Consider the following 20,133-nt stretch of genomic DNA (forward strand, 5'->3'; position numbering starts at 1 on the left):
CCATAGTCATGAGCTCTGGGCTTGATTAGAGCCCCTGCCTCAGTGAGTCAGGTAGAAGAGCAACTGGTCCAGGAGAATTCCTGGTATCAACCTTGGGCCTCCAGTTATATGCTCAGACATGTTCATATGTCTATTGTAATTCAATCTGTTGACTCCTTCAGCTCAACACTGTTGTTCTTGACTTAAGAAATTTATACTTTTGCCGGGCGATGGTGGTGCACGCCTTTAATCCCAGCACTCGGGAGGCAGAGGCAGGCGGATCTCTGTGAGTTCGAGACCAGCCTGGTCTACAGAGCTAGTTCCAGGACAGGCTCCAAAGCCACAGAGAAACCCTGTCTTGAAAAACCAAAAAAAAAAAAAAAAAAAAAAGAAATTTATACTTTTACGTGTTATTTAATCTGTTTCAAAGTGCACATTATATAAGTATTAATTTAGGGGGCTGCAGAGATGACTTGGTGGCTAAGAGGTGACTGCTTTTCCAAAGGACCTGATTTGGATTCCCAGCACCCGTGAGGCAGCTCTCGACCTCATCTGATCTCTAGGCATGCATGTGGTGCACAGACATATAGCCAGACACATAAAAAAATTTTAAAGGATTTACAAACTGATTTTATAAAGTATCTACCTGTTTTTGAAATTTAGTCCCTTTGTATGCTGCAGTATTACAGGTAGTCTGTGTGTGTCTCAGTGGTGACAGCTGCATATGGCAGCGGTAGTGACACTAATGTCTCATCCTTGTTTCAAGACCACTTTCCTCGTGGATAACAAAAAGGTCTTTGGAACTCACCTCATGCAAGACATGGTGAAAGACGCCCTTCGATCCTTTGTCAGTCCTCCGGTGCTCTCTCCCAAGTAAGTGTTACTAGAGGTGCTGTACTGTGTGCTTGTGAACACCAGCTTCTCTGTACTCCTTACAGCCGAGGCCTTACCTCTTAGTGCCGGTCTACCATATAGACAGTCAATGCTGTTCAGACTGCCCTCCTGTCATAGAGCCTGGGATGCCGGCATGCAGCTGTTTGAGCTGGTGCTTTGAGAGATGAGTAGGGCTTTCTTATTTTTTTCCAGCAGAAAGGGAAGAACTGAGTCATTATTTCGTACAGAGAACCCAGCATTTTTAAAGCATGAGAATATGACATGTATTTTCATGCATGAAATATTAATGCTTCAGCATTCTCACCATGACTTGTTAAAATAAATTAAGCCACATGCCATGTAAAACTGGTAGCTTTCCTGTGTTTGGGTTTCCTGGAAACAGACCTTGAGATCAATATTCATGTAAATATATTTAGGATATTACCAGGATAAGCCAGCAGTGTTGTAGGCAAGAAGGACATGAAGAGGAAGTCGGGCGGCATGCATGCCACTGGATGTGAGTTTGTTCAGTCCCGAAGGAAGCTCTGTAGACAGTGTTGGTTACAACCTCAGCCTTTCCTCCTGGGAGACTGCAAATAACAACTACCATTCCACCTCATGGTCACCATACAGGCAGTGGTCTTGTAATTCAGTCCAGAAGACCTGTGTGCTCTGGGGTAGATCCATGTCCTATCTCCTGCTCTACAGCCTCACCTTCCTGTTCTTGCTATTCACTCTGCCCCCAGACATACTGACTTTCTTGCTGTTTGGGAGTTTTCTCTTGCTGGGATTTATAAAGGGTGAAGGATGGGGACCCAAAGCTCTGCACCTGCTCCCCTCAGTCTGCTAAGTGTCTCATTGGTGAGTGCTGTCTTAAAGCCCACCTCATTCCTCGTCCCCTGCTTCTCTTCTATAGTGCCCTGCTGTGTTGTTGTGCTGCTCTCTCCATTGCCCCAGTGAGGACATAAACTCCACTCACTGGGACAGTGGTTGTGACTGTTGTGTCATAACACGCTTTGACTGATGCTAGCTGCGACACCGGAGACTAGCATGCAGTAGACACCCAGTAAATATCTGTAGACTGAGTGGAGGAGTGAAGGGGAGGATAGATGGAATAGCACGACACTCGTGTGTCGTGAGTGCTTGTGTAAAGTGTGTGGTAAGTGGGGGAAGATGGGGTGATTGGGTGTCTCGTTTAAAAGGAAGAAAACTGGTCCCATAGGCAACTCAGAAAGTTGGTGATGCAGTGCTTGAATAGGGTATAGAAAATCTCTTTGTGGGTTGCTTTTTTGGACTCTTTCATTCTTGCCAGCTGTGGCACATGCCTTTGATCCCAGCATAAGGAAGGCTATGCAGGGTATTGAGTTTAAAGCAAGTCTATGCCACTGAGTAAGTTTGAGGTCAGCCTGAGCTACCATACTGAGTCTATCTCAAAAGACCAAAGAAACAAAACATCTTTTTCGTGACTGTACCAAATTACTCTGTCTACTTTTTTAGTAGCTGCCAAACATTTCATAATTAGGAATATGCTCCAAGGAATAGAGCTACTAAAAATCTTGTTTGTGTGTATGTATGCATGTGTGCATGCACATGTGGGTGTATGTGTGTACACTTGCATGTGTTGCATATATGTCTGCAGGTATACAAACCTGTGTGTGTAGAGGTAGAGTGTTTTCCATCCTCTGTTGTTCTATGTGCTATCCTCATGAGATAGTCTCCCACTGAACCTGGAGCGCTCCATTTTCTTTCTAGGCTAGTGGACAGCAAGCCCAGAGAGCCTCCTGTCTATTTCTCCAAACTTCCACCCTGACACTGGGAAAGTGCCTGACTCCTTTTATATGGTGCTCTGAATCAATGTGGTTCTCATGCCTGCGTAGTAAGCTCTCTTACCTGCTGAGCCATGTCTCCAGCCCCTCGTATAATTTTAAGAGTGAGATTGCATTCTAAAAAACTGTTAAATTTCTGTACTACATTGCAGTACTGTGATGTAGGAAGAAATGAAAGTTCACGTTGGGGCATTATGACCAGTACTAGTTGTTGAATGCCCTCTTTGACAAATGATAAACCTCGCATTGACCTGAGAGAATATTTATTGGCCAGATTTCCTCAGAATTGCCCATTATATCCTTCTGACCCTCATCAAGGTGGTTTTCCTCTACATCTAAACACACTGTGGATTTTTGAAAATCAGTCATGCAGTGCACACTGTAGGTACTTTTTCCTTAGACTGCTCTGCCACTTTAAATCTGCCTTTGAGAGGAGACAGCTTGCTTTCTGCTTGTCTTTCTGGTGGTAAACAAGTCTGGCAGTCTAGAGGTTGCCCTCCTGTCTGCTAAAACTTCTTCCACGAGTTTACACTTTGCTAAAGATTAAAATGTTTCACTCCTAGGCTATTAAATCCTGTCATTGAGGGACGTCCAGCATTGCCTGTTCTCCCTTCCCTTCATGGGCTCCTGTGTGTCCCTGGGACCTCCTGCTGTCACCTTCTGTTTCCAAGTATTTATGTTCGTGATTTCATTTCATCTCTGCCTCCTGGACTTTGAATGTTGAACAGGGACTTTTAGTATTGGATGGTTAGGAGCATGACTGATTTTCATATTTATAACATACAAAAGAAATCCTTATTTTAATGCAGTTGGTATCCATCATTTTGATTAAATTTGAATTGTTCGGTTTCTCTCTCTTTATTCACCTGATTCAAAAGAGTATGTAAATACAAATTTATGGATGTGTCTGTATGTGTGTATGCAATAGTTTTCAGTGAGATTCAGCTACCAAATGCTTTTTACTAGATTCCCTTTGCATTGTTAATCATGCCTGCTTTGTCCATGTAACACTGCTCTAAACTAGGACAGTGGTCTGTCCTACACTGTGTTTAGTGATTATAGCTGAAGTGCCACTATTTCATGCTAAAACTATCAGTCCTGCTTTCTTACTTTATGTTTGTCTTGTTTTTTATTGTGTACATCCCTTTATATACAAATGTTAAACCTGAAAACTGCTAGGAGAATGACCAACTCCACAACTAGATTAAAGCAAGCTTTATTTTAGAGCTGCCCTTGAGACCGGCCAGCGGGCTGTCTCACCCCAAAGCTGTCTCACCCCAAGTTAGGATTTTAGAGAGCAGCCCTGGCTGTGAAGAAGACAAACTTTATACAGCTCAGGAGTAGGGCATTTCGAAATGGTGGGAGAGGGGGGTTGGTGGGCAAAATAGACAGGGTTACAGGGGCAGAACATGAGGATAACAAGTTAGTCATAATGACCCCCTGAAACAAAGGCATGATGGCCATTTCTAGAACAGCAGAATAGAGTAGGTGACAGTGGGGCATAGCCCAGTCCTTGAGAAACAGGTGTAATTATAAACAGGAATGAACCTAGTTTGTCTGTACTATAAAATGGTTAAGGTAGGCTGGTTCTTCAACAAGCTTACCTTTTTATAACCTTATTTAGAAATGTGCTTTCATGCTTTGTTCGGTGTTTTTCCCTTGTTAGTCCAGATTTATTAAAAACATTAGCCTTTTCAATATTTACTGTAACAGTTAAGTATCTTACTATTCCTCTTCACTTACTGTGTATTTTCTTTATTCTCCTTTTCCTGGTTTGATCGTGCTTATTAATTTCCCCTTTTCTTTTTTAATTTAGAAGTTCTGCTACATTGTCCTTTCTGTACATGAGTGCTGCTGTTTTGGGTGAAATGTTTGTATCTTGTCTTTCTCCAAGAATCTCAGCTAGTACTATAACTCAGTGTGTGATGGTTCTTAGAAACATGAGGCCTTTGAGAAGTGATTAGATAGTCATCAGGCAAGTGTGTGTGTGTGTGTGTGAAGACCGGTAATTCACCTTCCATGGTCTTTCCCTCATTTTGGAGACAGTGATGTGTGTGTGTGCAAGAGTGATTGAGCATGCCCCGCACGCGCGCACAAAGGAGAAATTCCTGATGGCTCCAACAACTCTTTGGATTGGGCCTCGTGAATTATACTGCATAAATACATTGGAAGCAGCAGTTCTTAACCTCTTTGTTCTAAAAATAATTAAGGAACCAAATAGATTGTGTCACATTGGTCAAACCTGTTGATAGGTACTGTTTTAGAAGTTAGAAGTTACTTTAAAAATATTTTTAATTAATTTAAAAGTGATACTAAATCCATTACATGTTAACATGAATAATATATCATGAAAATTACTTATTTCTGACTTAGAATAGTTCGAAAAATGTTGTTTTTCATTTTTACAAATCTTGTTTTTTTCTTACTAGGAAATGGTTGTTATCTGCTATCCATCTGCTCTTCTGTCACTACCACCAGCCCTTGGCAACAGTCGTGTGTGTGTGTGTGTGTGTGTGTGTGTGTGTGTGTGTGTGTGTGTGTGTGTGAGAGAGAGAGAGACAGAGACAGAGACAGAGACAGAGACAGACAGACAACACAAAGGGCAAATAAAGTTTTAGGTTTTGCTTTCTGAGACAGGGTCTCACAATCTGGACTGAAACTCAGAGAGCCACCTGCCTCTGCCTCCTGAGTGCTGGGATCAAAGGTGTGCACCATCTCGCCAGTTCTTTGTTGTAGTTTACCCCCTGGTCCCGTCTGTGTGCGTGAAGGCCATTCCTCCTTGCTATTGTTTCATCCCCTCTTCCTGCCTCTCGTCCTTTTTTCCTTCTGCCCTGAGAGGCACTGCAGCTTGGTGTACGCTTACTAAACATGTCCATAAAAGGGTTCTAGCTTATTTGTAGTTTTAAAGATGTACATACATATTGCCACTTTAGTTCTTTGTCCTTATTTGAGTTTTAATGCCTGTTTAAAAATGACCTGTATAAAACTTTCTTTTCTTTGTTTTGTATTTTTGAGACAGAGTTTCATGTAGCCTAGGCTGCTCTTCAATTCTTGATCCTCCTACCTCCACTTCCCAAGTGCTAGGATTACAGGCTTGTGCAGCCATGCCTAGCAGGTATAAAACCTATGATTTTTGAAAATTCACTCTGAACATTCTTCAGTTATTTTGCTATTCTACAATTGGATATCTGTGTTTAATTTTTCACTTTTAAAATTGTTGCTATGTGGATGTCTTTGAATATATCTCTTTGTGCATGTGAGCTATAGTTATAATAATTATGGATCCTAAGGCTACATGCATCTTCAATTTTGTTTTGTTAAATTGCTTTCCAAAGTGATTGAAATTACTTGATGCTACTTAACTCTGAATATTTGGGCGGTGGTGGTGGCACACACCTTTAATCCCGACACTTGAGAGGCAGAGGCAGGTGGATCTCTGTGAGTTTGAGGCCAGCCTTGTCTACAGAGCAAGTTCCAGAACAGTCAAGGCCACACAGAAAAACCCTGTCTCTAAAAAAAAAAAAAATACAAAAAAATAAATACAAGTACTACTATACGTACGACGCACTCATTTCCCTGTAGTCTAGCCTTTGGTGTTTGAGACTGAAAGTCTGGCACGGATGATCTAGATCTTGTTCATTAGTGACGTGTAGCATTGTTCAGTCCTCCATTCAGTTCCTAGTGGGCCTGTCTCCAGAGTGCATAAGTCCTGTCGTTTGGACTTGGCCTTTCCTGTGTGACAAGCCTCTCTACACACCTATCCTGCGCATGGTTGCACTTTTTGACATTTAAATAGTGGAGTGTTTATGACTTTGTGTTTACTGATTTCCTTTTTGCTCAGATTCATTGGCAACTTTCAAATCGGTATTTGTACCACTTTTGCCATCTCTGCAGATGTCTGCAGAATAGAGATGCGCAGAGCAGTGAGTTCTGACTGAGGCCCCATACTCTACATAGCAGTTTCTCAAACCATGGCTTGTGACTCCCCGTGGAGTCCTGTGACTGCAGTTGTCACCAAACACCGGATAACAGAAAGGGTTATATAGTACTCACCAGCCCCAGACGTGCCAGAGACCTGCAGGAAACTGGCCTGGTGTCCTCGGGAACACAGCATGCAGATGGAGGTCCAAGAACAACTAATGGGATTTGATTCCCCACTTTCACTCTGTGAGTTCAGAGGATCAGTCTCAGGTGTACTTCCCTCCCCGCCCCAGCCATCTGAAAAGACGAATATAGTCACTACACATAGTGAGAATCAAGTGTGTCAGGCAGATGCCATAGTGTGATGACCAATAGCTGTAGTTCCGCTGGTTTGAACTAGTATGTTGTCACAAGTAAGAATCTGATGCCAGGCTGGAGTTAGAGCTCAGTAGTGGTTTGTGGTTGTGTGTGTTTGAGGCGGTGTTTCTTTTTTTTTTTTTTTTGGGGGGGGGGGGGGTTTTGGTTTTTCGAGACAGGGTTTCTCTGTGGCTTTGGAGCCTGTCCTGGACCTTGCTCTGTAGACCAGGCTGGTCTCGAACTCACAGAGATCCGCCTGCCTCTGCCTCCCAAGTGCTGGGATTAAAGGCGTGCGCCACCACCGCCCGGCGAGGCGGTGTTTCAGTATGTAGACCAGGCTGTTCCTGAATCCACACAGAACTCCTTCTGCCTCTGCCTCTCAAATTCCAGGATTACAGGTATGCACCACCATGTCTGGTCATGTTAGAGTTGATGGCTCATATACACGAAGCCCTGGGTTCTCTCCTACTTCGAATTCTCTTTTTTCCTTTGTAAGTGATTTGAAATTTTCCTCTGGCTCACTGGAGTTTCTTTTAAGATTTCAGGAGTTTTACTAGGATGGTCACATGTGGTTTTTAACCAGTTCTATCTAGATCTTACCATTAATTCTTCAGATCAGATCATTTTCTGCATTATTGCTTGTTTGACTATTGTCTCACTCTCTTCTCCTTTTTCCTTTCAGAGTGTCTTCATTAGGGATTCTGTTGCTTTGATCAAGCCCCATGACCAAAAGTTACCTGGGCACTAAAGGGTTGATTTCAGCTTGCAGTTGTCAGGTGACACTGCATCCTTTGAGGGAACACTGGGCAGGAACTACTGCACAGGACAGGAGAACACTGTTTATTGGTTGCTGTGCCTACTTTCTTACAGCACGCAGGACCATCAGCCAACCTGGTTTCAGTCATCAATCAGTAAAGACCTACAGGCCAGCCTGGCAGGGGCATTTTCCCAGTCAAAGTTTCCTCTTTCAAAATGTCTCCAGCTTGTGCCAAGTTGACATAAACCAGCAGCAAACACAGCTGATGCTTAGGGTCTTCCGATCACCTGTGGGTACTCTGTGACCCTCATGTCCTCATCAGTTCTGCTCTGCTATCAGGCAGTGCTTTCTGTCTGTCTAAAGCTTATTTGTAAGCATCCTCCTCTCAGCCACTTAGATTTAAGCTTGATGATTATTCGTAGAACCGGAAAGGTTTTTAATTTTATTTGGTAAAGACACAAAGGGTCTTTATTATTATTTTTTTTAATTTGAATGATCCCTTGCCTCATCCCTCGTGTTCTGCTTTGCTCCCTCCTGGCCACACGGTTCTGCTTCTCTTTGAGGCTTATGAGATTGCTCCTCTTCGGCAAATTCCCATCAAGGCCCCGGGAGAAAGTCTCACCTACTTTTCCTCCATTGCCTTAGATCCTACAGCACTGGTCTTGCACGGTTTGTCTTTAAGGTCCTGGTATCTGGGGGCTGGAGAGATGGCTCAGAGGTTAAGAGCGTTGCCTGCTCTTCCAAAGGTTCTGAGTTCAATTCCCAGCAACCACATGGTGGCTCACAACCATCTGTAATGGGGTCTGGTGCCCTCTTCTGGCCTGCAGGCATTCACACAGAATATTGTATACATAATAAATAAATTTAAAAAAAAAAAAAAAAAAAAAAGGTCCTGGTATCTGTTTGGCCTCTGTAGCTCCTCTAGTCCTTAAAGGCTGTAAGGCAGGGACAGTTAGATGAGGAGCAAGGACAGCACTTCACAAAGACAGTAGACAGGGTCAGGGAGCACAGGTGGTGTTTACAACCCTAGTTGCAAGTGAGGTTGCGACTTGGAAGTTAAGACTCTGTGGTTCCCAAGAGGATGTTATTGAAGAGGAAGTGATGAAAGGCCAGGGAAGTATAGGACTTGACAGTTCCTGTTCTCACTAGTAGATCACATACACAAATATGGAAAGCACAGTAATAGGAGATGTTTAACATAGTGCTACTTTTCTTCAACTTCGTAATGTATTGGGTTGTGTTTTCTCTGCCAGTAGCATCACTGCTTCTTTTGTCTAAGATACATAGTTTGATGTTAGTATATGACTATTATCTTACAGGTGTTGCCTCTACAATAATCACCAGGCTAAGGACTGTATCGACTCCTTTGTTACCCACTGTGTTCGGGTAAGAACTACAGCTTGGGTTGTTTTGATATTGAATTCATTTAAAATGGACACCTGTTATGTAAGAAGTATAAGCATTGTGGTTGTGTGTATATGTCTCCACATGTGCATACACGTTTAAACAAGGTTTTAGAATCAGACATAATTATTTTTTTGGAATGAAGAAATTTCACGTTGACCGTTAACAAGTTGTCTGTGTCTTACAGCCGTTTTGTAGTCTTGTTCAGATCCATGGCCATAACAGGGCTCGGCAGAGAGACAAACTGGGTCACATTCTTGAGGAGTTTGCTACCTTGCAAGATGAGGTAAGAGCCAGGTGTCTTTTTCTGAACCACAGCAAGTCATAGACTACATGAGTAGCATGCATAAGAGTGCATACTTATAGTCGCTGAACTGGGGAGTGTGAGACAGAAGGGTCAAGTTCAAGGCTATCCTAGGTCACGTGGGGACAGTTTTCTCATACTTTTAACTTTTGAAAAGCAATTCTTCAAAAATAATGATTAGAGGATTATTTTTTCACTATGATATGTCTATTTTCCATATAAAATTTGAGTGTTATACTTCAGAGGAAAATGTCCATGAGGAAATGGAAAATACAGTTTGTAGACAGCTTGTTTGGTTTTATTTTTGGCTTGGTTTGGGGGGGGTTGTTTGTTCATTTTGGTTTTTCAAGACAGGTTTCTCCGTGTTACCCTGGCTGTCCTAGAACTTGCTCTGTAGACTTGGTTGGCCTGGAACTCAAAGATCCGCCTGCCTCTGCCTCCCGAGTGCTGGGATTAAAGGAGTGCGCCACCACTGCCTGGCCAGTTATAGACATCTTAAATCATGTCTTTGTTCGTGAAAATAAATTGTGGCATTTGTAGAGAACTATGGTTTCATGGCGAGTTTACCCCACAATGGAACAGTCTAAAGCTGACTTGTGGGCAACAGTGGTTCCCATTACTAATACCACAAGACCTGAAATGACAAGTTGAGGCTTGTTGTTTTCAGACAGGGCCTGATTGTTTGGTCAGGCTTATTTTTTAGCTGTTGGGCTCATATGATCCTCCTGTCTCAGTCTCTGGTATAGGTTGATGGTACTATAGGTTTACAAGTCTATACCACTCTGGATAGAATAACTTGCATGAAACTGGATGATTATTTTGGGAGTAATTTGGGTAAATGTTAATTATTGTAGGATAAAAACTTTAAGCCTAACCAGAAGCATTTGAAAGCAAAACTCTTTTGGGTTGTGAGATTTACATTTATATGTTTGTATTTTCAAGTTCTCTAAATAACTATTTGACAGGCAGAGAAAGTCGATGCAGCACTTCACACTATGCTGTTAAAGCAGGAGCCCCAGAGACAGCACCTGGCATGTTTGGGAACCTGGGTCCTCTACCATAACCTTCGAATTATGATCCAGTATCTGCTCAGTGGCTTTGAGCTGGAGCTGTACAGCATGCATGAGTACTACTATATCTACTGGTGAGGACTGTTGCAGTTAGCAGTGATGGGAGAGCCGAGGTCTAAGCATGTGTCTGCAAGGGGAGCAGTTTGGGGTGCTCTGTGTGTTCCGGCACACGCTTCCAGGAGTTGGTGCTTTACTCTTCCCCCTTGTTGAGGCGGTGTCTCCATGCTGTGTGGCGTAGAAGTTCTAGGTTATGCTGCTGTCTGCCATCTCAAGCTGAAAAGGGCGGGCTTACAGATGTGTGGGACTATACTTGACTTTTTTTTTTAACATAGGCTCTGGGGATTGAAATCAGGCTGGCAGTCTCTGACCAGCTGGACCATCTCACTGGCCTCTGCAACATTTTCTTCCTTCAGTGAATTTTTATTGTAATTGTGGCACAGTTGGTAAACTATTTTGAAAATAGGTCAAAGAACACATCTTTACTGTTGTACAAACATTCTTCCCCTTTTCATATTTCTGTAGAAGGTACTAATAAAGGTAAACGGGTTAATTCAGCATCTTCTATTTGCAGCTGTGGAGAAACGTAAACACAGTTTGCTGTGACTTCTGCAGCAGCAGTCCATGCTGTGGGCGCACTCTCTTGTGGGATATCATGACAGCACAATCCGTGAGGAATCATCTGTAGAGTAGCTCTTCCCCTTCACTAGAGGAGAGAGAGAGACTCCTAGGAAGAGGCTGTTTGAGGATCTTAGCCATGGAAAAGCTGTAGAAAACAGTGAAGTCAGCATAGTGATGAGTTATCTTCATCTGTCAAAGGACTGGGGCATTTTAAACAGTTTTCTGTTCATCAAATGCTTAAGTTTTTTACACTTCAGTGTATTTGCCTTTTAAACTCATGGTTAAATTTGTTTAACTTAATCCCTACCCTGAGAAGGGAAAGCTCTCCCTTCCCCACATTTGACATGGCTGTGTTAAGAGCCGCTGAGGTTCTGAGAGGCCAGTCTAGGCTGTGCAAGCTGAATGTGAGAACCGACTAGCCACCCCACGTGGTCCTTGCTGTAATTCTAATTCTACATCCAGGAACTCCAGTGGGCTGCGTGGGAAGTTCTACACGGATCGTTGGTTCTGGAATTGCAGATCAAACTCCTAACTTTTTGCAGAATCATCGTGCTTTGCTTATAAATGTAGTTCCTGTGTCTTATAGGCCTTTATAAAATGAGCAGCAGAAACAAGTGATGAATCTGCCATGGCTGTCTACTCCCTTGTCTACAGTCAGCCATGAGTTTAGTAGATCTACAGAGGGAGGGAACCCATCATTTCCATTTCTAGCTACTTCCCAGGGAGTACTGCTGCTGGCCCAGAGATGGCAGTTGGAGGGCCAGTGTTACAGAATTGTCAGCATTCTGGCTCTTTTTAAATATAACTGTCGCTGCTGGTAAAGCTCCTAATAAAAATGAGAAGTACCTAGTGTTTGAAAGTCATGTCATCCCTTACCTTCACCATCTGTCCTCAGATAATGGACAGTTAAACATCACCTGTTACTTACTGTGCAGCTTTGCAATAGACATTACAGACCCTCAGTGTACTCTAAGGTGTATGCTAATATTATCTACTCTTTGATGAGATGTGTGTATCCCTCCCCTGTGGGAACCGTAGTGCTAAAGCTTGAGAAGGTAAGACCTATGTAATTCCAGTGTGGACTTTGATTAGTTTCTGTTGGCTGAAAGGATTCTTTTTTGGACAACAAGATGGCTCAGCAGGTAAAATAAATTTCCATACAGCCTGATGACCTAAGTTCAACTCAAGAACCCACGTGAAATGAGGAAAGGGAGAACGGACTGCACAGAGCTGTGCCCTAGTCTCCATGCATGCTCTTTGTCACCCGCACACACAAGCACATCATCATAATGATGGCATTAAAATGTTCTGTTTTATATGTGCTTTAATATTGGAGCCTGCCTTGCATCTTTCAGTGCAGTTTTGGGAATAGGCATCCTAAAATATATAAGAGACCATAAACATTTTCCTGATCTTTGGTTTTTATTCATTATATGAGTCCTTAATTTTTCATGTTGCTGGTTATACTGGAAACAGTATGCAGTCTCCTAGATTTGAACTGATTTTCTGACTTAGATGCCTTGTTAGGTTAAACTCGAACAAATGCTTTACATTTGTTTATTGAATAAATTCAAGGTGAATAAACAGATGTTTTTAAAAGTTCTAGAGTGAGTTTTAATTAGTGCCAATAATTTCTGACACTTTCTGAGTTAATTTTTTTCATTTGCTTTGCAAAGAAAGTATTTAATTAATAGGCTGGGGTGAATTGTGTCCTGATAATGAAAAAATAAGGGTATTCTAACTTGCATGTATGTAGATAATTATCCAGAAATCTTTTGAAAAGTTGTAAAATGTGGAAAGGGAGAGATCACTTTCAGTGCTCACTTGTAAGATCTACACTTATCAAACTCTCCTCCCCCCAAAAAACCCCTGTGTTTTACAAACTTTAAAGCACTTCAAAAGTTGTCTACATGGGGCTGAAGGCGTATTGGAATATGTGCTTGTGTTAGTCTCTGAGGCTGTGGCTTCAGTTCCTCTCATCAGTATGAAATAATAAACCTTTTCATTATTACTAATAATGTATTGGTAAGGCTGTCTCATTTAGATATCTGCCATTAACTGATACTTTGTGACCTTTAAGGTACCTCTCTGAATTCCTGTATGCATGGCTGATGTCAACCCTGAGCCGTGCTGATGGCTCTCAGATGGCAGAGGAGAGGATAATGGAAGAGCAGCAGAAAGGCCGTAGCAGCAAAAAAACAAAGAAGAAAAAGAAAGGTGCAGTAGATGGTCTCATTCCTTATTCAGCGAGGGTCTCACTGTTAGCCAGGCTGGCCTGAATAAACAGCACGCTTGTCAGTCTGCCCCATGTTGGGATTGCAGGTGTGCACCGTCACACCTGACTTTGTGGACTATTTTTAAACTTGAAATAGAATGAAGACCACCTTACCTTTGACTCACAAGTGGCTGAAGACCTCTTTTTAAGCCTAAGTAGCTGCATGTGTCTGCCGTCCTCTTCCACCACCGTGCACAGACTACAGGGGAGGCTGAGTGCCAGTGTCAGTGGTGGCACTGTTTAGGTCCTTTCCAGTTCGTACACCAGAAGCCTTAGAGCAGGAGGCAGCACACAGGTTGTACCAACAGAATAGATGAGAGCAGGCAGGGGTCCACCCTGAGTTGTGCTGCTGTGTTGGTGTGGACAGGAAATCACAGAGTTAAGAACCCCAGGAAGCAGATGTTTCAATGGGACTACCATTATGTCTTGCCAAAATTCTATAGTGTTAGCTAGTAAGAGAGCACAGTTGTATTATTTATCGATTTAATTTAGAGAAAATTTATTCATAAATAAAATTTAGAGGAGCAAAGTGGAGTTTACATTCAGTAAATAAGTGGGGTATTTCTTATTTAGTTTTTCTTCTACAGTAATTTAGGAGAGGGGAAAAGAGTACAGAAGATTTTTTTGTTTCTGATTACAGTTCGCCCATTGAGCCGAGAGATCACAATGAGCCAGGCCTATCAGAACATGTGTGCTGGGATGTTCAAAGTAAGTGGTGAAATCAAGACCTCTTGATGTTTCGCACTCATTCCTTTTTCTTCTTTCTCAAGACAGGGTTTCTCTGTGTAGCCCTGGCTGTTCTGGAACTCATTCTGTAAACCAGGCTGGCCTTGAACTCACAGAAATCCGCCTGCCTTTCTCCTAAGTGCTGGGATTAAAGACAGTGCCCCCACCGTCCGGCTCTCCCACCCCCATTGTGTTTCCATCTGTGAGGTTCCCTCACTCCATTCTAGCTGTGTACTCACACAGTTGGCACTGGCTCACAGCCAGATAGCGCTCCTGCAGAGCAGTGTGGAGGAGACTCCAGCATGGCTGTTGTACGCAATAGCAGATAGTTTTACAAGGCTGTGGACATTAATTCTTAGATTGTACTGGCAATTCAGAAAGATCTGGGGTGACTCACCTGAGGTTCCCAAAACCAAGAGGGGACCTGGAAAAGACACGGGTCTGTGTGATTGATTATAAGGGACTTGTTCAAGTCTCAAGGCAACTACAGAAGCATGAGATGTGGAAGAGTGGTGTCGGGGAGGTGGGGTGGGAGGGATGTGTGTGTGTTCCCACAGGGACTGGAAAAATTACTATTTTTAAGTTAATGTATCATTTTCCCCTCTTCTCCCTCCAACTCCTCCCATGTATAATCAGTCACCTTTCTCTCGAAGTCATGGCCTCTTCAATGTATACACACACAATCTGTATACACACACAAGATTGTGTGTGTGTGTGTGTGTGTACATATACCTAAATAATTACAGTCTCCCCAGTCCATATAACGTTACCTGTATGTATATGATTTCGGGGCTGATTACTTGGTATTTGGTAAACAATCAGAGGCTGGAAATTTTTTATATAAAACATGGCATATAAATTGAAAATGGATGAGAAGTCTTTTTTACTTCTTTTTCTGATTTCTGAGATGACATTTTAAGTATTTAAGTTGCGACTTCTTTTTCCTGTCTCCTGTACATGTTCACCTTTCACATGGACTTTTCTATGTTTTCTCATTCCCTTCTCCTTAGACGATGGTAGCATTTGACATGGATGGCAAAGTGCGCAAGCCCAAGTTTGAGCTTGATAGTGAACAGGTTCGGTATGAGCACAGGTTTGCTCCATTCAACAGCGTGATGACCCCACCCCCAGTGCACTACCTGCAGTTCAAGGTGAGCCTGCTGGGGGGGCGGGGGGGGCACAGCAAGCCCTTCCGCTGGACGCCATGCTAGAAAGGTTGTGTTTACAACCAACCCACCTTGCTGGGCCAGTGGGACAAGTGCTAAAGTAACAGTCTTAATGGTGTAGAAAGTGTTTGGACGTGTTGATCACATGAGCAGTTTATGTTTACATCATTAGGATAATTGAGATAAGGTGTGTGCAGGTTAAGATCTGCATATCACGTGGGTTCAGTCTGAGATGTGCTAAGCAATTGCTTCAGCATCTGGATGGCTGGGGAGTCAATTAGTAATAACTTTAAAGGGTTTATATTAAATATATTATGATAGTCTCCCTTCTGTTTAGGAAATGTCTGACCTCAATAAATACAGCCCTCCTCCTCAGTCTCCGGAGCTGTATATGGCAGCTAGCAAGCACTTTCAGCAAGCGAAGATGATCCTTGAAAACATCCCCAACCCAGACCGGGAGGTAAGAGTGGGTTCACTGTACTTCCAGGGGACACACTTGACAGGAAGCACATCCTGCCACTAGGTGGATGTTAACTATAGTGAATCAGCTGGACGGCACTAGCAAGAATCTCAGGTAAGTCTGCCAACTTAACCATTGTAAGTCTTCACTGCACCCCATAGGGTCTCACTGTAGTCCAGGCTGGTCTCTGAATTCCCGGTAATCCTCTTGCCTCTGCCTCTCTAGTGTTAGGACTAGGTCATGATCTACCATGCCCAACTTTCATTATAAGTCTTAAATATGAAAAATCACGTAGCCAGTTACTATAGAACGTTTTACCATACTTGACCATTTGAAGTAAAAGCTGTTGCATTAAAAAAGACTGATATACCAGAATAAACTTTGAAAGCAAACATGGTTTAGACATTTGATGATCTCATAGTTTGTACTGTCTCCAATGTAACTGAGATCCATAGCGCAGGAGTTACTCTTGACATGTGTTGGTCACCAGGAGAGCCCTTGATGCAACTCAGTGCAGGTGATTCCGCATTATCTATCAGAAACAACCAGTGCTGGGCTCAGGGATGGAGTGTGCTTACCTGTCACACGAGGCCTGCGGTCTACCCCTAGCACTGCAAATAAATTCACAGGGGGAAATCACCTTTCAGATACATGTGACATACAGAAAGAGTGATGAGTATAGATGAGTAATCACAGAGCAGGTTTTAATTAATTGCAAATAGTATAACTGCAGTCCAGCCACTCACGGGGCCAAGGAGATTAAGCTAACAAGGATCTAACAGTGTGAGTGATACACTACCATTTTATTGAAAGTCGGCAGAGAGGACTGTATTATGCGAACAAGTCACTTCTGTTCTGCCTTAGCCTCTGAGAAACATTGAATGCCTTGGAGAAAAAAGCAGGAAGGAGATGTAAAAATTGTATTTTAGTTGGGTGTAATGGCAGAGGCAGAAGGATCTCTCTGAGTTCAAGGCCAGCTATGGCTACATAGTGAGACCCTATCTCAAAAACAAAAAAAAAAAAGTATATACTCCAGCTAATAAAAATGGTAATTACAAAAAGTTGAGGGAGGTTCAGTAATGAAAGACATTTCATTTAGTGGGAATTTCATTGTTTTATTCAAAGATTTGTCAAGTATCTATATATTCCCAGCAGAGAACAGTTGTGATGGGTGAAGGGAGGGGTTGTGGTGTGTACTGTACAGAGAACTCTGAGCTGCCGTCATAGGCAGAGAAGGAACCCTGCTTTCCTACTGCTTGGTGTTAAACCCAGGGTCTTGAGCACTCGGTACAAACACTTCTACCACTGAGATGCTTTAAGCATTTTAAATAACCCAATTTAGTACATTTTAGAAGGGGAAGCAAGTCACATGTCAGGGATGGACCCTTCTAGACGGGGGACCCAGGTGCAGAACAGTGCAGAACACTGTATCTGAAGTGTTTGAGCCGCAGTCAGGGATCCTTTGTTGGGATTAGGAGAAGCGAGTACTGGAGTGTGAGCAAAGGACAGCCAGGTCTGCCTGTGATCGAGGAGCACTCTGATGCTCTGCTGACAGTGAACTCGGGCCGCAGAGGTGAAAGTCACAACGTAGGAGAGGAGTTGTGGTCAGCCTTCTCCCTGGATTTACAGTCTTCTGGGTTGACTCATGGGTTAGACGTGGGATATGGGAGAATCAGGGAGGACTTGAAAGGGCCTGGGCAACTGAATTCATTGGTTTGCATGGTGGCAAGATTGCTGCGGACCAGTGTAGTTTTGGACATGTCAAATTATTATCAATTTATTTTTTGAGACAAGGTCTCATCCTGTAGTTCAAGCCTGGAACTACCTGGGCTGACCTCAGACCCTGGCAGGCCTCTTATTCAGCCTCAGGTACTGGGATTACAGCTCTGAACTTCTGTGTGCACCTTCTCCAGGAGATGTGGAAATGAAGCGCTTTCTCGAGGCGGGTGGATATCTGTTGTGGAATTGAAGAACCCATCCTGCCCTTTGGTACTTCCAGGGGTCAGAATTGCAGAAGTGGGAGAAATCTAGCATCACTGTTATGATTCATGTGTTTCAGTGAAACTGTGGACTAGTAGTTGTCAGAAATAAGTTATTGCACCAGGAACACTCGCTCCTTGTCAGGATTGTTTCTAAGCTTTAAATACAGCCATGTGCTACAAGTGCAGAGCTAGGCTGTGCTGGTCGGTGTCTGTGCATCCACAGTTGAATGTCCATTAACTCAGTTCTCAGCAGTTTTCATGGGGATGAGAATCTCCACCTTCATTTCTTTGAGGATGAAAGTGAGGAACTCATGGATGAGAGGACTTTGGGGTCCGTGGTGAATCTGCAGTATTGCTGCATGTTCTGAACACAACTGCAGTCTCTGCAGGGCCTGCAGTGACTGGAGGTTCATGACTGGTAGATGGGAGGTGTGTTCAGAGAAGTGCAGTGTGCGAGTGCATACAGCACAGCACCGGCACCTCGTGACCCTGCGCTGCTGATGCTCCTCTTGTTTCAGGTCAGTAGGATCCTCAAGGTTGCCAAGCCCAACTTTGTAGTCATGAAGCTTTTAGCAGGAGGGCACAAAAAAGAGTCAAAGGTGAGTGCAAATCCCCTGTGTGCTGTTATAGCAAAGATCACACATTGTGTCAGTCATCCTAGAAGAGGTGGGGCTCAGCTGCTGAGAAGTAAAGCTCACCATTTTTCTTTGACACATTTTGAGATTTAGAACTTATGCTCTTTTTTTCTCTGGCTCTCATAAAATCATTGGCTAACTTTGGGCAGTTAAGAAAGTTGGAGGAGGGCTGGAGAGATGGCTCAGTGGTTAAGAGCATTGCCTGCTCTTCCAAAGGTCCTGAGTTCAATTCCCGGCAACCACATGGTGGCTCACAACCATCTGTAAAGAGATCTGGTGCCCTCTTCTGGCCTGCAGACATGCACACAGAATATTGTATTCATAATAAATAAATATTAAAAAAAAAAAAGGCCGGGCGGTGGTGGCGCACGCCTTTAATCCCAGCACTTGGGAGGCAGAGGCAGGTGGATCTCTGTGAGTTCGAGACCAGCTTGGTCTACAGAGCTAGTTCCAGGACAGGCTCCAAAACCACAGAGAAACCCTGTCTCGAAAAACCAAAAAAAAAAAAAAAGTATGGGCCGGAGTATCAAGAGCTTAGAAATAGAGGCTGGCAAAATGATCAGTGTGTCAAGGTGTCCGCCATCCAGACTGACCTTAGTGTAGTAACTGGAACCTGTGCTGCAGAAGATCCAAATCCCACCCCACCCCCTACCCCCACTTCAGGGTATGTACCCACTCTGAGTGTGTACATGTTCACTCCGTCTTTGTTAGTTTTTGAAACAGGGATTACTGAACCTGGAGCCTACCCATAGCTAACCTGACTAGCTAGCAAGCCCCAAGGTACAGCTGCCTCCACCTCCCCAGCACTAGAATTTTAGGTTTGTGCTCTCATGTCGGCTTTTTAACAGGTGCTAGGAACTGAGCCATTTCCCCAGCCCCAAGACTGTCTTTAAACACTGATAACATGGTATTGATATGGCCAGCTTCTGGGGCAACTTTGCGGCATGTGCCTGTTGTGTGTGGCTTTGCCCCTCACTTGTTATCCTGCAGTTGAGACGTGCTGTCAGCATGATCTGGGTGCCTAGTCTCGAAGGGACGTCCATCTTCCTTTAACTTTCTCCAAAGATAAGAAACAGATGGCCCGGATGTTTTTCTCGTGCCCTTCATGAAAGAGAAGCAGCTTCCTCATTTCTCTCCCTGTTTGACTGCTGCCATTAGGCCAGTCTCTTTTCTACTGCCTCATTTCTGAAACACGTGACGTGCAAAGTACTCACTGTCCACTGCCTGAACACTCACAGATGTATTCATTGGCTTTCTGGCTTTCTTCATAGGTTCCTCCTGAATTTGATTTCTCTGTTCACAAGTACTTTCCTGTTGTGAAACTGGTGTGAAAGAGACTGCAGAGACAGACTTATGTCCGTGCTAGAGACATCATTCTGCCACACAGTAACGTAAAGTGGATTTCTTGAATGACAGCCTGTTATAAGGAATATTTTCAGTTTAATACCCTTACCTGATGGGAATGAAAACTGCTGTTTTAAAGTGGTTTATTATACTCCGTGGGTGTAACTGGGCTGGAATGCATTGGTGAACGTTACGTGGTTTTATTACAGACTTAATTGTAAAACTTTTTTTAATGAATGAGTGAGTGAAATAGTGTTTGTAAAGTTAATAAATTTCTTGACAAAAAGTACACTAACTGCAGTTTGAGCATCACCATCCAGCAGTGCAGGTCACCCAAGCTGGCCATGGCGCTGTAAGCCTTACATCCCAGCACTTAGGCAGAGGCAGCAGGATCAGGCTTCACTTACCCTCAGCTGTGTACTGTGTTTGAGGCCAG

At 43.4% G+C, this 20,133-nt stretch overlaps 1 protein-coding gene across 5 annotated transcripts in view; it reads left to right on the forward strand.

The window, feature by feature from the left end:
• Naa35 (N-alpha-acetyltransferase 35, NatC auxiliary subunit) overlaps positions 1-20,054 on the forward strand; it is a 47,284-nt gene extending 27,230 nt beyond the window's left edge. For all 5 annotated transcript variants that reach the window (XM_057787013.1, XM_057787015.1, XM_057787012.1 and 2 more), the window contains 10 exons: positions 746-852; positions 9,033-9,099; positions 9,305-9,403; positions 10,387-10,565; positions 13,190-13,326; positions 14,025-14,092; positions 15,121-15,261; positions 15,614-15,736; positions 18,237-18,317; positions 19,625-20,054. In XM_057787013.1, coding sequence (XP_057642996.1) covers positions 746-852; positions 9,033-9,099; positions 9,305-9,403; positions 10,387-10,565; positions 13,190-13,326; positions 14,025-14,092; positions 15,121-15,261; positions 15,614-15,736; positions 18,237-18,317; positions 19,625-19,684 — 1,062 coding nt within the window. In that variant the 3' untranslated portion in view covers positions 19,685-20,054. The remainder of the gene's footprint in view (positions 1-745; positions 853-9,032; positions 9,100-9,304; positions 9,404-10,386; positions 10,566-13,189; positions 13,327-14,024; positions 14,093-15,120; positions 15,262-15,613; positions 15,737-18,236; positions 18,318-19,624) is intronic.
• Positions 20,055-20,133: the final 79 nt, after the last annotated feature.

Source organism: Chionomys nivalis, chromosome 13, assembly GCF_950005125.1.
Source record: "Chionomys nivalis chromosome 13, mChiNiv1.1, whole genome shotgun sequence".
Lineage (NCBI taxonomy): Eukaryota > Metazoa > Chordata > Mammalia > Rodentia > Cricetidae > Chionomys > Chionomys nivalis.